Source organism: Mastigoproctus giganteus, chromosome 2 (genome assembly GCF_048544385.1).
Source record: "Mastigoproctus giganteus isolate SK-2022 chromosome 2, ASM4854438v1, whole genome shotgun sequence".
NCBI classification, from domain to species: domain Eukaryota; kingdom Metazoa; phylum Arthropoda; class Arachnida; order Uropygi; family Thelyphonidae; genus Mastigoproctus; species Mastigoproctus giganteus.
Genome location: NC_143576.1, coordinates 244,808,582 through 244,826,225, shown reverse-complemented (window position 1 = coordinate 244,826,225; position 17,644 = coordinate 244,808,582). Strand labels below are relative to the sequence as shown.

Sequence of the window (17,644 nt, the reverse complement as noted above, 5' to 3'; positions counted from 1 at the left end):
TTTGTCAATGTTAAACTTCATTTGCCACTTCACAGCCCATTTTCTCAACCTTTTCAGATCCTGTTGCAGCAGTATACCGTCAGTAGTGTCCTCAACAACCCTGCCAACCTTTATATTGTCTGCAAACTTGAACATTAAGCTTGATATACAATCATCAGTATCATTTATAAATACAGAAAACAACAATGGACCCAACACTGAACCCTGAGGGACTCCACTAATAACATTAGTCCACAATGAGCAGTGTCCATTGGTTACCACTCTCTGTCTTCTCCTCCTCAACCATCCCTTTATCCATAGCAGCAATTTGCCTCTGATGCCACACTGCTCCAATTTGTGCAGCAGTCTTCCATGTGCAACAGTATCAAAAGCCTTTCTAAGATCCAAGTATATAATATCAAAGTTATTCCCACCATCCAGTTCTTTTGTGACTGCATCATAGTATCCAATCAAGTTAGTCAGGCAAGACGTTCCCTTAACAAAACCATGCTGTGTCCGAGCTATAACGGAAGTCTTGTCTAGATGATCTTGCAGTGCTTCTTTAACCAGTGCCTCCATTAATTTTCCTGGAACAGAAGTTAAACTCACAGGTCTATAATTACTTGTGTCAGCCTTTGATCCTCCTTTGTGAATTGGGGTCACATTTGCACATCTCCAGTCTATGGGTACCTCCCTTGAGTCCAAAAAGCTCTCATAATTATGGCAAAGGGTTTGCTTACTTCCTTTGCTGCCTCCTTTAATATAACTGCATTGATCCCATCCACCCCGGGTGCCTTTTTTATGTTTATCCTCAACAATTTCTCCTCCACTTTCCTCTCAGTTATTACAAAATCATCTAGCTTACTGCCAGAGTTTACTTCACCTCTGGCATTCCCCTTCCTGAATAACTCCTCATGTGTGAATGCAGATGCAAAATACTTATTTAGTTTGTTAGCCACCTGAGCAGGATCATCAACAGTTGAACCATCAATATCCAGTGGACCAATCTGATTCATCCCTTTCCTTCTAGAGTTTACATAGGTAAAGAACTCCTTTCTGTTTTTCTTTGCATTCTTTGCCAAGGATTTCTCATAATCTGCCTTTGCCTGCCTTATCTCCTTTGTGACTTGGTTACAGACCAACTTATATCTATCATAGGCTTCCATGTCACCCGGCGCCTCCGTAGCCAGGTGGGAAGGAGCAGCAGTGCGTAGCACACGCTTCTTGATTAGACCGGGGTTCGAGCCCGTCACCACCAAATACGGAGGATGCGGAAAGGTCAGGGGATGACTACCGCATATCCCGGAGCAATATGGCCTTAGTTGCTAATGCTCCTAAAAATCAAATAACAAATAACAACAACCATGTCACCCATTAATTTATATGTATCCCATGCATTTTACTTCTCTGCCATATGTCTCATTAAACCTTGAACAATATTTCTTAGTTGCTATGTAAAGTCTTGTAGCTTCCAAGATAAATTCTTTGAATGCTTCCCATTTTGAATTTGCTGTTGGTAACATCATCAGTTGGTCCCACTGTATAGAATTTAAATACTGTCTCAGGCCATCGTAGTCACCTTTACGAAAGCAAAAACCCTTCCCTTTACCTCTGATGGTAGTTACCTCTTTGAGTAAATCCCATCTCAGCACACTGTGATCACTGCCATCTAGTGGTTCCTTTATCTGCAGATTCTTAATGCATGAAGAATCACTACTGATAATCAGATCAAGAGTATTACTCTCTCTAGTTGCCTTCCGAACATGCTGATATAGAAAACAATCATCCAATAAATCCACAAAAGCCTTGCTAGTGTGTGAGTGACCAACCCACAAATTCCAGTCGATATCTGGGAAATTATAATCCCCCATTATAAGACTCTCTGATTTACTGGCCCACTCTATTTCCCTGTACAGTTTCTTATTATACTCATCAGAGTCATTAGGCCTATAGCACACTCCTACTCTCAATTTTGATCTCCCAATGCTTATGTCACACCAGACTGACTCGACACTGCACTCTCTAGCGATGTTGACTGGCTTCACTTCCTTGGATTTTATGTGTTTCTTAACTAATAGCATAACCCCTCCTCCCTTCCTATCCTGTCTATCCTTTCTGTACACATTGTATGTCCCAAATTCCAGTTCTGCATGCTTTATATCTGTGTGACATCACGTCTCTGATATCCCAACAATATCTGCCTTTGATGTTTTGAGCAATGCCTCAAATTCATCAAATTTATTTACCAGACTCCTAGCATTGGTGTACACGCAAGTATACATGCACCAGTTCCTATTCTTAGCTACCCTAACACAACCCATGTTTTTACTTGTATTGCAATGGCTTCCAGCAGTCTCTGAAATACTCTGCATCTTGTTTTCCAGGCTGCTGCTCATTCCAATAGAAACAGTGCAAGTATCACTTTCACCTCTGCCAGTGGCTACTGTTAATCTATTAGTCCTTGTATCCCCCCAATCTAGCAGTTTTCCGACCCACCTAACACTGCCTCGATAGCATCAGCAAATATTCTTGCACCCTTTCTATTTAAGTGTATCCCATCCCTGTAGAAGCAGTCTCTCCTGTTAACAAGTACAGACCAGGCTGAAAAAAATTCTACCCCTTGAGCCTTGCACAATCTTTCCAGGGCCGAATTGATCAACAAGGCTCTCATCATATACTTCCTCCTATCGTGTCTGGGCAGAATTGCTGACACTTTCAAATTCAACCCTAATTCACGGCTTTTTTTTTCTCCTACTCTTAATATCATTAGTGCCAATGTGTACAACAGTATCACCTTTTGTGCCCTTAAAAGATGATATCTGCTCTACAATGTCATCAACCTTTTTCCCTGGCAGACATACCCTGGTCCTGTTCCATCTATCCTTTTTACATACCATGTTTCCCATTTCCCTTACAATAGAGTCACCAACAACTACTAGTTCCTGTGGGACCAGTGCATTCTGCCTTGGGGGTTGCCACTGTGTTGCGTTATGATCAAGTGCCAACTCTGGCATTGATGTGGGCAGCTGAGAGCCTGATGGGCCCCTCAATGTAGAACCTTCAAGGGCATCCACCCTGTCCTTCAAGCTCTCGTATAGTCCCATAACGTCAAGTTGTCGCCTGATTTCCTTACACTCCTTACATCGCTCACACACAAAGACATCCCCCATGGCAATATCATGTCCCGTATCTGATTGCTCCACAAACATCAAGCAAGCAGTGCATTTAAAAGGCTGTGATTCAGAGGGTAACTGCCCCCCTGAGTTCTTCCCTGAACCACAGCACTCCCATTAGCTTGATCCTTTTGCTTTGCTGCTCTGGTCTGAGTCATGATTTCGATTTAATTTCAATAAAATTTCAATTTCAGTACAAAATTATAACCCTAAACTTGTATCCCAACACAGTTATAACTCTATATATATTTTTCAGTATCGGGTATTATCTATGAGTTCCATTTATATAACTTCTGTATCAAGTTATGTATTAATTAATTATTTTACGTTTGTAAAATCTAAGTTGTTATATGCATTTAGTTAAAAAGTACAATTTAATTGACAATGAAGTTTAACAAGATTAATAGATTTTACTGATTAATTGACAATATTATATAATATACTATATTATACTAAGCTAACGCTGTCTAGTTCGGGATATAACATTGTATTGTGTAACAATGGCGGCAAGTTACAATGAAACAGTGATTGTATTACATTCTTCCAAACAATTAGTCCATCCTATAAAGTTCCATCTAGGTTTTTACTTTCAAACAAATTTTTGAAAATGAGTACAAGCATGTTAAAGGACTTATAAAGACAAAACTAGTTGAAGTTCTTTGTCTGGGTTTGTCCTGTGATACTTGGAGGACTAGAGAAAATAAATCAGTTATGAAATAGATCATAATGATATTTCAGCCAGTATTACGAGACTTGGCCTGAAGACTGCCAGACACAGACAATAGAATATTAAGCTGAAATGATGGACAAAAGTAATGACAAGCTGTCACAACATTTTTGTGTTGTAACAGATAATGCTGCAGTAATGGTAAAAGCAGTCAATACTAATTTCAGCATATAGCCTTGTATACATGTACACATACTCTGAATTTATTAATTGGTAACATCATATACCTAAAGACTGCAGAAGACTTACATCCTAGAGCCAAATTAATTGTTAAAGAAATTAACAACAGATATTATGGCTTCATTCAATGTGGTCCAGACAGAAAAGAAGCAACACCACACACTTCAGTTACCAAAAAAATTATAAATACTAGGTAGGGTTCAATTCTGGTTTTAAAGAGTTTATTAGATTTTAAATAAGTTCTTAAACTCTTGCTCTGAAAGAAGATGTAGTAATTTCCTTAAACAAGAATAACAGTGCATTGATTCGAGATGAAAACACGTTTTAGGTATTTTTTCAGAATCTGTCTGACTTAATAATTCCCATTGTGAAGTGGGTGACAGTTTTGGGATCTGATCAGTAAAAAATAAGTATGTTCCAAATGTTCCAAAAAATATGCACACCCTTGAACATGTGCTTTCTAAAAGCTAATTTTTGAAGCAAGAAGAGAAACAGTTGCTAACTGAAACTCAAAGAAAGAGAAATGTGGCTTTAAAAACAGTGACCATATTAAATACAAAATACAGCAAAAATGCTTTTCTTGAGAAGATCAAATTCCAGGTACTGTGCTCATATACAGCACAGTACCTGGTACAGTTTTGTTACTAAGCATGCCTTGCATGCAGATCCTGTATGGTGGGCATTTTTTTTGTTGGTGGGGAATTTTTGTTAAAACTGAATGCAATCACTGTCAGAGTACTACCTATACCAGCTACTATTGCTACAACAGAGTGTATTTTCAACACCTACAGTAGCATGCAGGTTGGCAAGTACGAAGGTTGGTAGGGTTGTTAAGGACACTAATGACAGTATGCTGCTGCAACAGAATCTAGAAAAGTTGAGCAGATGGGCTGAAAGGTGGTAAATGAAGTTTAACATTGACAAATGTAAAGTACTACATATGGGAAGCAGTAACCGCAGAGTAACGTATCAACTCTGTGGTACTACACTGACAGTGGTAGAGAATAAAAAGGACCTGAGGATAATTGCGCAGGCAGATATGAAGTTTTCTGAGCAGTGCAGATGGTCTGCAAGAGTAGCTCATGGTGTCTTGTTAACGATATACAGGAATTTTTCTAGCAGAGATAAGGAGGTGATTATCCCCTTGTATAAGGCAATGTTCAGGCCACACCTTGAGTACTGTATACAGGTCTGGAGGCCTCATTTTAAGAAGAATGTAAAGCTGCTGGAACGAGTACAGTGAAGGGCAACAAGGTTAGTGAATGGAACAAAGGGTTGCTCTTACAAAGAAAGGCTTAAGTTTTGCAAATTACAGTGTCTGGAGACTAGGCACCTGCGAGGTGATCTGATTGAGGTTTGAGCCTTGAATGGTTTGAGCATGCTTAATGCTGATGGGATTCTTCCTCTTGCTCAGAATAATCACCTGAGAGGGCATAAATTCAAATTGAGGAAAGACAGATGTAGAATAGATGTGTGGAAGTTTGCCTTTAGCCAGCGGGTAGTTGGTTGGTGGAACAGACTTGCATCCTTTGTTGTGGAAGTTGATAGCCTAAATAAATTTAAGGCTGAGCTGAACAAGTATTTGGAACCAACGGAGGGGTGAAATGGGAGCATTTTTTTTTTTTTTTTTTGGGCTGATGCTGCCTAAGCTTGCTTTCTTGCATCATATACCTCTACTAATACTAATGCATTCTGCAAAACATAAAAAATTAACCATTATTACGGGAACTGATAAACTGTCATACACATTCTTAACTTATAAAGCAGAAAGTACAAATGATATGGTCCTAGAGATCATAATGAGCCAGTAGTTGAGGAAGAAGGAGCTGCCGTATTGTCAGACTTGGACATTGAAATTCTTAGATTTAAATTAGGATCTTTAAAATACAAAATACTTTATAGCATAATTTTATTCTATATTACTAATATTTTGCTACATTAATTTTCAGTATTTTTAACAAAATAATATTTTTCTTTTTTTAAATATGTTTTTTAATTTTTTTTATCACTATTCTCCCCCAGTCAGTTAGTTTTTTAGGACCACCATATTCTTAGATCTTTCTGCTGATTTCCTGCACTCTGTGTCAAAGATATTTTAATTTTGAAAAAAAAAAATTGAGATGAGATTAAATGAATGCAGGTGTTTGAGGAATATCTTTGAATGTCTTGTAAAAGTTGTAGACAAGTAAATCTCTAAGTGTGGAATAAAGCCACCAAAGTAACTTCCATGAGATACTAGGGAAGTGATCATTGATTAAAAGTGTAAGGAATAGATAGTAAGCTGTGGATAGTATTCCTGGTATACTGTCTGTCACCTATTTCAGTTATATGTACTTTTTTTTTTTTTTTTTTTTTTGGTAGTTGTTGGCGCATCAGCTTCTGTGGCCATAATGCACCTCCCAAGGTTTTTGCAGTACTTTGATCCAAGCTCGAGGCGGGATTCGAACCCGCGACCTTTGGGTTGCCAGGCAGGCACTTTACCCACCTAGCTAGCCCAGTCGGCAGTTATATGTACTACAGCTGGTATATGTAGTATACTATAGCTATACTCTATATATTATTATTATTATTAGCCATATGGTGCAAGGAAGCCTGAGGCTTATGCTGCACTAGCCAAAAAAATTTAAAAAATAAAAAATTCTGAATTACCCTGAGAGAGAGAGAGAGAGAGAGAGAAGTAGAAGGGAATCAGCAAATAAGAGAAAAATGATGATATCCAGCTCAGGACCCTGGGTGTGCCAAGCCCATACTTACCAGATGTGAGCCCTGGGGTTAAACTACATATACAAAGAAAAATTATTCTTGAGAATATTACATTATGCACATTGTTTTCTAATAATAATATAAATGTTGAATATTAATAATAACATTAATTATGTAATATCTATATAAATATTAATATTAATTAGTAGGTGTTGAGTGGTGTTAATCTTAACAAAAAATATTATTTGTTCTTCTTAATGTAATCCTAATTATTCTAATCATAAATAAGTAACACTGATGAAAATACTTTCTTTTTTTCACTCTATAGTTGCCTAAATCGTGATAATCCAGGTAGAATTTTGCTTAATCTTTGTGTGTCTATGCTTCTGATGAATGCTGCATTTATAGTAGGATCGCAGAAAGGAATAGCATTAGCAGGTGTTGATATCTGTGTTGCTGTAGCAATTTTAATTCACTATTTTCTGCTTACTTCTCTGGCATGGATGTGCGTGGAAGCCACTAATATGTACCAGCTGTTGATTCATGTGTTTGCTTCTGCCGAAACACATTTCATGTTGAAACGTTTTGTCTTGGCTTGGGGTAAGTATTAAGAGGATGTTTTAAAGTTTTGTTTTTACAGTTTAAACATATTTTTAAAAATATGTTATGAAAAAAGTCATGAATAGCAAAGGCACATACGAGGGTGGTTCAATAAAGAATCGCCCTGACCTAGCTGCAGAGGTGCTAGCCTGTTGATTCTTTGCACAGGTTTTAGTCCTTCTCTACATGGCCACCATGCAGATTTACACATTTTTCCCATCGATGAATGAGGCTACGGATACCATTTTTGTAGAAGTGGTGAGGTTGATCTTTGAACCATGACTCTGTTGCAGAAATGAGTGTCTCGTCATCAGGGAAGTGGGTCCCTGAAAGAAATGATTTAAGGGAGGGAAACAAGAAGAAGTCTGATGGTGCACGATCAGGTGAGTAGGCTGGATGGGGCTGTATTTCATATCCACAAGTAGCTGCTTGTGTTGTTGCAATTTCAGAAGTGTGAACTGGGGCATTGTCTTGAAGGATTCTCACACCTTTGGACAGCATGCCATGTCTACATGTTTTGATTTTCTCCCCTAATTTTGTGAGTAAGTTGGCATAATAGGCACCTGTAATTGCTCTACCTTTCGGCAGGTAATCAGTCATTATTACACCTTACTCATTTCAAAACACTGTCAGTAGGACCTTTCCTGCTGACGCTTGGACCCTTGCCTTCTTGGGGGGGGAGGACCATGATGTCACCATTCCGTGGACTGCTTTTTACTTTCATGGTAAAAATGGTGTATCTAACTTTCATCCTGAGTGATTAGAAAAGAGAAAAAGCCTTCCTCATTTTTTTGGCACAGGGCTAACAACTCTTGTGATTTCTGTTGTCAATCAGCCTTCTGGAAACTAGTCAATAATCAGGGAATCCATCTTGCACTCAATTTCCGTAAATGGAGTTGGTCATGAAGGACTGTTTCAACAGAGCCCACACTAATCTTCAACACTTGGGACAATTCACGCACAGATATCCGGCGATCTTCCATGATTAATGACTCCACTTTTCTGATTGTGCTGTCATCAATGGCTGAATGGGGATGACCTGGAATGGGTTCAGATTCTACTGATGTCCGAACACACCTAAACTGTCTATGCCAGTGCTTCACAATGCCATAGGATGAGGCTTCATCCTTATACACAGCAGTCATCTCCTCATGGATTTATTTAGGAGATTTCCCCTTCAAGAACAGATACCAGATTACAGGTCTGGCTTCAACTTTGTCCATGATGCTACTTCGTCACATGTTCAGCTCTGTAAGAGAAAAACAAATTAAGACACAGGGCTGAAATTTTACACATTTAGTACAGAGATATGTATGAGGCTACACACAAAATATCATGACTGTGATATGTGGACGTAGGTGAGGGCGATTCTTTATTGAACCACCCTCGTATCTGATATTTGGTCACAGATGTTAAATTCTAGTTATTTTAGTATTTAGTTATACTACTGATCACCAGTATTTATTGATCTTTAAAGTTTTGTTTTTTACAGTTTAAACACCTTTGAATAAAGTATTCATTTAAAGGTCAATAAATACTGGTAATCAGTAGTATAACTAGAATTTTCAACACCTGTGACCAAATATCAGATATGTGCCTTTGCTATTCATTATAATGTTTTAATACACAAAAAACAATGTTTAAGCTATGTTTGAACTGAAATTCTACAACTGTGCTTTTTATTATATGAGAAAATGTGATATACAGGCCAACTCAACATCTATGTCACGTCTGCATATAACATATAACTACTGCACATCGGACACTTTATATATAAAAATGAGTGCGAGAGAGAGAGTTTGAGCCCTTATATGTTGTTTGTTATTTGGTTTTTAGGAGCATTAGCAACTAAGGCTATATTGCTCCCGGAATATGCGGTGGTCATTCCCTGACCTTTCTGCATCCTCTGTATTTGGTGGTGATGGGCTTGAACCCCGGTCTAATCAAGAAGCGTGTGCTACGCACTGCTGCTCCTTCCCACCTGGCTACGGAGGTGCCCCCTTATATGTGGACCATATATAAATATTATTGTTAGAATTGAAAGAGGATAAAATCTCATTCTTAACATATCAGTCACCACCTTTTATCATGATTGATCTTTATAATATCAATTGCAGTTCATATTTTAAAAATAAATTATAAATTTAGTTATTCTTAGTTTTTCTTTAGTTTTGTTTGAGACTTATGGCTTGGCCCATACCTTGTTATGCCACTTTTGTTATTATTTTCAGTACAGTTTGATTTGACATCATGGTCACCCATAATTTGCCTACTTTTTTTTTTTTTTTTTCTGAGGTTAATACTGCACAAGGGAACCCAAATATTGGATGCAATATTCATGTATAACTGTTTATAAATTTCATGAGTTTCAAGAGTCAGTTGGTCTAGTTTGGTGAAAAACTCCACTACTCCCACCAGCTAATGAGTTACTTGGGTCAATATCAGATGAAAATTCCTATAAAGTTATGTCACTCTTCAGTGGGATTGCATGTTGTTTATGCAGTGAAATCTTCACTTAAAGGGGTCAGTTTATCAAAAAACTTTCCTGATAAATGTCCAAAACTTACATTGAAAAATTCAATTGATATTCAGTGGTGGTGATGATGATAACATATAAATGCAGTCTAAGCCATTAGATTTATAATTGTGCATAACTGCAAATTCTTAGCCATTTCAAGAATATATGTGTGCATGTATATATATTTTCAAGATTCTGTCAATATGTCCAGCAAGTTACATTTATATATATATATATATATATATATATATATATATATATATATATATATATATATATATATAGTCTCTTGAAATTCTACAGAGACATAATGTCATCTATCAATTGTGTTCAGAAGTAATAGTAGCTGTTTTTATATTTATACTAGTTTCAAAAATTAATGTAGAAGGGCATGGCCTGTTTAACAAGCTTTTAAAAATGTGGGCTTACACAAGCTAAAATTGAAGAATTCCCTATAATTCAGATCTAGAAGGTGATGAAACTGAATCAAATAATACATGTATAAACACAGAGGATATTACTTCAAATGAAAAAATTAAGCAGTGACAAGTTTTTATTTTTTTCAAGATTTTGCTTATTTTTTACAAAATCCTACTCTAATGTTTGACTAAGGTCAAAATAAAAAAGATAATAATATTTAAAAGAATCTATATACATAGTTTTTCAATATTTTCAAATTTCAAATTCCTTGAAAGAGCTCAGTTTGGAAAATGTTAAAAGATATGGCAAAAGCACATATTTTTTTAAATTAAAAAGTGAAATATTTGCTCTTGCCACATCTTTTAGCGCTTAGTATTTATTACTTAGTAACCTGTAGGGATTGAAACCTGCAAAGACAGAAGAAAGTTGTTGACATTCTACTTGAATTTCTGTAGATTTGTAATTTTCAACAATTGCATGTGAAGGAAAGTTTTTCCAAAGAAAACAGTTATAAAATAACTGATGTGATAACTGATGAAAAGTTAGTTCACTGAGTTTGTAATTGAACATTAAATGGATGTTCACTGTTGAGGCACATTTTCTGAATAGTTGGGAAGAAAGGTTAGAATTAAGATTGCAGTTCAGGTGAATAGTGCTTATTGAAATATCTGTAAAAAAGATGTATAGCAGAAACTGAACATCTTCATGACAGAGTGTGGAGAGTGATTAAAAGAGATGGGTCATTAATTAATGTGAGCACCTTCTTTTGGATAAGGCGCCTCCGTAGCCAGGTGGGAAGGAGCAGCAGTGCGTAGCACATGATTCTTGATTAGACCGGGGTTCGAGCCCATCACCACCAAATACGGAGGATGCGGAAAGGTCAGGGAATGACCACCGCATATCCCGGAGCAATATGGCCTTAGTTGCTAATGCTCCTAAAAACCAAATAACAAACAAACAAACATCTTTTGGATAAAGTCTAAGAGCTTGAGAGAGAGAGAGGTTTGAGACATCACTCCAGACATGGGAAAAATATTCCACAATGGGGCCAGATTTTAAATTTGTACAGATTCATTAACTATTTAGAAAAACGAAGTAATGCTGGAAGTGAAAATGAAAAACCTGTTTTTTTTTTTTTTTTGATGCAGAAGAAGCAATTTATGTGATGTGCTTATGCCAAAAAAGTCAGTGTTACTTGCAGCAAGGATATGTGATCTTGTCTAAAAATTTGAGTGTTGTTGATGGTGAACATGGAAAAAGCAGAAATCAACAACATTCCATAGTGGAGTCAGATTTTAGATTTGTACAGATTCATTAGTTATTTAGAAAAAAAGTAATGCTGGAAGTGAAAGAGAAAAACTTAGGGTTTTTTTTTTTTTTTTTCTGATGCAGAAGAAACAATTTGTTTGATGTGCTTATGTAAAAAAAACCAGTGTTACCAGCAAGGATATGTGATCTTGTATAAAAACATGAGTGTTGTTGAAAATGAAGATGGAAAAGCAAAATTTTTTTTTTGCAAGAAATAGCACATTGCTGAGTTTTAAAAGGATTGAAGTTAAGCAAGTTTTTTTTTCCCAGCTGGGGAATTATCTGGAAATCAGCATTTCAAGAATTGACTGTGGATATTTGAGAAGTTGAAGCTCTTTGTGCAGAGCAGTTTTCAAACTGAATGCAGTGTACTGTCATCAGGAAAACTGTGGACATGATCTTGAGTTGCTGAAGAACATTATTAATATACCAGGAGGAAAAGAGGGAGGAAACTCCAAAATTAATTAAGAAGTTAGAAGACAGAAAGCTATCTACCATTAGCCACAGTGAACAATCTGGGAGAAATCCAGCTGCAAAAAAATGGAAGGAAAACCATACGATGGAAACTTATGCCAAAAGACCTTTATAAGAGCTTTATGTCAAACACAATAAAAGGCCCTAGAAATATCAGTAGCAATTGTTTGAATTTCTCCAAACTTTTCCTTAAATTTGCCCAAAGGTAATTAAATGTAAGCCGTGATGCACACCAGTGAGTTGAAACTGCAGGATCATCTAGACAAGACTTCAGTTATAGCTCAGACACAGCATGGTTTTGTTAAGGGGAAGTCTTGCCTGACCAATTTGATTGGATACTATGATGCAGTCACAAAAGAACTGGATGCAGGGAATAACTTTGATATTATATACTTGGATCTTAGAAAGGCTTTTGATACTGTTGCACATGGAAGACTGCTGCACAAATTGGAGCAGTGTGGCATTGGAGGCAAATTGCTGCTATGGATAAAGGGGTGGTTGAGGGGGAGAAGACAGAGAGTGGTAATCAATGGACACTGCTCATCGTGGACTAATGTTATTAGTGGAGTCCCTCAGGGTTCAGTATTGGGTCCATTATTGTTTTCTGTATTTATAAATGATATTGATGATGCTTAATGTCCAAGTTTGCTGACGATACGAAGGTTGGCAGGGATGTCAAGGACACCACTGACACTATGCTACTGCAACAGGATCTGGAAAGGTTGAGCGGATGGCCTGAGAGGTGGCAAATGAAGTTTAACTTTGACAAATGAAAAGTACTACATATGGGAAACAGCAACCCCAGAGCAACCCCTCGATTGCTGATGCTATCGACGCAGTGTTAGGTGGGTAGGAAAACTGCTAGCTTGGGGGGAGACAAAGATCAATAGATTGACAGTAGCCACTGGCAGAGGTGAAAGAGATTCTTGCACTGCTTCTATTAGAATGAGCAGAAGCCTGAAAAACAAGATGCTTGATATTTCAGAGACTGCTGGGAGCCATTGCGGTACAAGTAAACACATGGGTTGTGTTACGGTAGCTAAGAATAGAAACAGGTGCAGTTATACTTGCGTGTACACCAATGCTAGGAGTTTAGTAAACAAATTTGATGAATTTTAGGTATTTCTCAAAACATCAAAGGCAGATATTGTTGGGATATCAGAGAGGTGGTGTCACACAGATATAAGGGATGCAGATCTGGAATTTGGGGAGTTCAACGTCTACAGAAAGGATAGACAGGATAGGAAGGGGGGAGGGGTTATGCTATTAGTTAAGAAACACATAAAAACCAAGGAAGTGAAGCCAGTTGACATCGCTGGACAGTGCAGTGTTGAGTCAATTTGGTGTGACATAAGCATTGGGAGATCAAAATTGAGAGTAGGAGTGTGCTATAGGCCTAATGACTCTGATGAGTATAATAAGAAACTGTACAGGGAAATAGAGTGGGCCAGTAAATCAGAGAGTCTTATAATGGGAGATTTTAATTTCCCAGATATTGACTGGAATTTGGGGGCTGGTCACTCACACACTAGCAGGGCTTTTGTGGATTTATTGGATGATTGTTTTCTACATCAGCATGCTCGGGGGGGCAACTAGAGGGAGTAATACTCTTGATTTGATTATCAGCAGTGATTCTTCATGCATTAAGAATCTGCAGATAAATGAACCACTAGGTGGCAGTGATCACAGTGTGCTGAAGTGGGATTTACTCAAAGAGGTAACTACCATTAGGGGTAAAGGGAAGGGTTATTGCTTCCGTAAAGGTGACTACGATGGACTGAGACAGTATTTAAATTCTATACAGTGGGACCAACTGATGATGTTACCAACAGCAAATTCAAAATGGGAAGCATTCAAAGAACTTATCTTGGAAGCTACTAGGCTTTACATACCAACTAAGAAATATTGTTCAAGGTTTAGGCCAAAATGGATGTCAGGTGAACTAATGAGGCATATGGCAGAAAAGAAAAATGCATGGGATACTTACAAATTAACACATGGCACAGAAGCCTATGATAGATACAAGTTGATATGCAACCAAGTTACAAAGGAGGTTAGGCAGGCGAAGGCAGATTATGAGAAATCCTTGGCAAGGGATGCAAAGAAAAACAGCAAAGAGTTCTTTACTTATGTAAACTCTAGAAGGAAGGGGATGAATCAGATTGGTCCACTTGATATTGATGGGTCTACTGTTGATGATCCTGCTCAGGTAGCTAACAAACTAAATGAATATTTTGCATCGACATTCACACATGAGGAGTTATTCAGCGAGGGGAATGCCAGAGGTGTATTCAACTCTAGCAGTAAGCTACAGAATCTTGAAATAACTGGGGGTAAAGTGGAGGAGAAATTGTTGAAGATAAACACAAGAAAGGCACCCGGGGTGGATGGGATTTATCCAGTTATATTAATGGAGGCAGCAAAGGAAGTAAGCAAACCCTTAGCCATAATTATGAGAGCTTCCTTGGACTCAGGGGAGGTACCCATAGACTGGAAATGTGCAAATGTGACCCCAATTCACAAAGGAAGATCAAAGGCAGACACAAGTAATTATAGACCTGTGAGCTTAACTTCTGTTCCAGGAAAATTAATGGAGGCACTGGTTAAAGAAGCACTGCAGGATCATTTAGACAAGACTTCAATTATAGCTCGGACACAGCATGGTTTTGTTAAGGGGAAGGCTTGCCCGACCAATTTGATTGGATACTATGATGCAGTCACAAAAGAACTGGATGCAGGGAATAGCTTTGATATTATATACTTGGATCTTAGAAAGGCTTTTGATACTGTTGCACATGGAAGACTGCTACACAAATTGGAGCAGTGTGACATTGGAGGCAAATTGCTGCTATGGATAAAGGGGTGGTTGAGGGGGAGAAGACAGAGAGTGGTAATCAATGGACACTGCTCATCGTGGACTAATGTTATTAGTGGAGTCCCTCAGGGCTCAGTATTGGGTCCATTATTGTTTTCTGTATTTATAAATGATATTGATGATGGTATATCAAGCTTAATGTCCAAGTTTGCAGACGATACAAAGGTTGGCAGGGTTGTCAAGGACACTACTGACACTATGCTGCTGCAACAGGATCTGGATAGGTTGAGCAGATGGGCTGAGAGGTGGCAAATGAAGTTTAACATTGACAAATGTAAAGTACTACACATGGGAAACAGCAACCCCAGAGCAACGTATCAACTCTGTGGTACTACACTGACAGTGGTAGAGAATGAAAGTGATTTGGGGGTGGTTGTGCAGGCAGATATGAAGTTCTCTGAGCAGTGCAGACAGGCTGCAAGAGTAGCTCATGGAGTATTGTCAATGATATACAGGAATTTTTCCAGCAGGGATAAGGAGGTGATTATTCCCTTGTATAAGGCAATGGTCAGGCCACACCTAGAGTACTGTATACAGGTCTGGAGGCCTCATTTCAAGAAGGATGTAGAGCTGCTGGAACGAGTACAGAGAAGGGCAACAAGATTAGTGAATGGAACAAAGGGGTGCTCTTACGAAGAAAGGCTTAAGTTTTGCAAATTACAGTGTCTGGGGACTAGGCACCAGCGAGGTGATCTGATAGAGGTGTATAAAGCCTTGAATGGTTTGAGCATGCTCAGTGCTGATGGGATTCTTCCTCTTGCTCAGAATAATCACCTGAGAGAGCATAAATTCAAATTGAGAAAAGACAGATGTAGGATAGACGTGAGGAAATTTGCCTTTAGCCAGCGGGTGGTTGGTTGGTGGAATAGACTTCCATCCCTTGTTGTGGAAGTTGATAGCCTAAATAAGTTTAAGGCTCAGCTGGACATGTATTTCGAACAAACAGAGGGGTGAAGTGGAAGTTGTTATTTTTTTATTTATTTATTTATTTATTTTTTATTTTATTATTTTATTTTATTTTTTTGGCTGATGCTGCATAAGCTTACTTTCTTGCATCAAATGCCTCTACTAATGCTAACTGATGTTGAAAACATTAACTGATTAACAATAGTCATAATCCATAATGGCTATTGTTAATCAGATGGAAGGTTTCAAGATAATGTAAGAATTGAGGTAAATGCAGTGAGACAATAATTGGGAAGGAGAGATTCGTCACACTTTTTTAGGAATTAGCTTGATATGAATGACAGGTCTTAAAATGTGCAAAAGGAAAAAAAAAAACAGTGAAATAAGAATGTATAAAATGGTGACAAAAAAGGAATGAGACCTGGAGCACATTTTAAGACCAAAAAAATGCATAAAGACTTCTTGTTGAGATTTTTCAGGATTCTTGTAATATCCCATTAGGATACCAAGGGAAATATTGATTGAAATTTGTTTGGTATGGTAAAAAACAAATTTACCAAGATTATCAGTGTAATTATTAGAGGAAAATTAAACTACTGATAAGTAATTTTTTATCATTAGGATAGGATTTAAATAGAATCATTGGTATGTAGCAGATGGGAGTGTGGATGTGATACAATTTGTGGCCAGGCTTTGAACAGAAACAGAAGACTTCAGTACCCTTTGGACCAGAAGCAAGTTTGCTACTCTTTATCTAGTCAAAATTAAATTTGGATTTATTAATAATTTGTTTAAAACTGTTGGAAGCTTTAGTCTAGATAGAAAATTAAGCTGAAAATTTAAGTACTAAACAAATGTGGTAAGCTCTCATCTTGAAAAGCCTTAGCTTGTTTATTGGAAAAACCAAGGTTTAGATAAAAGATGAAAGTTTAGGAATGAAGAGGGAATAAAGGATTTCATCTCTAAAAGAATAATTTCACTGACACAATTGAGCAAACATTGGAATCAGAAGAATTAAAAGAATTGAAATACTAATAAAAAGAGGAATACAAATCACAGAGAACACCTCATTTTGCACTCTTGTAACATCAAATGGCATAAGGCTGAGAATGACCGTGTGGGATAGAAAGAGGCTCCCTTGGCAAGGAGACCATCATCAAGCTGCGATCTGAAGCTCCTAGAGGATAACTAACATTAACTAGTAACGAATAGTAACATTAACTAACGTGTGAGGTTTTTTTGAAGTGTGATTAGAATTGTTTAGTATCCTAATAGGTAAATGAAAGAGTTGTGTAAAGTCATTAGTGCTAGCAAAAGCCTCAGCATCTCTACCAGCTGGTTCCATGCAAGTAGAAATTGAAGCTAGCTGGAGTTGTGAATGTTGAAATCAAGGAAAAGTACTTTGCTGTTTGGAAAGTTAAAATATTGAGTTTCAGAGAAAGAATGTCAAAATGTTTTGAGTTATTTATAGAGTTGGAAGAACAATAAAAGTAACAAATAAATGGGATAATAATGCAATTTTAAGCTAGAGGAGATTCCAGATTAGCAAGTTGCTGAAAAGTAAAGGTTACTGCCTTTTAAATGAAAGGAATGAATCATAGAGAGAATAAATGAGATGAGTAGCGGTTTTGGCAACTGATAACTGAGACTTCCCAGAAGAGTAAGTGGGGCTTGGGAGATGGTACTTGGAAATAGACATAAAAAAATAGACTATAAAAGGCTGTGTTGACTCTTTGAGGCAGGGATACATAATAAGTTCCTTTCTTCCACAACATTAATCA

The 17,644-nt window shown here is 37.5% G+C and overlaps 1 protein-coding gene across 1 annotated transcript in view; it reads left to right on the top strand.

Annotated features, from left to right (window-relative positions):
* LOC150090339 (uncharacterized) overlaps positions 1-17,644 on the top strand; it is a 336,582-nt gene that overhangs the window by 298,355 nt on the left and 20,583 nt on the right. Inside the window, exon 15 of the mRNA XM_090390273.1 lies at positions 7,091-7,362. Coding sequence (XP_090246399.1) covers positions 7,091-7,362 — 272 coding nt within the window. The remainder of the gene's footprint in view (positions 1-7,090; positions 7,363-17,644) is intronic.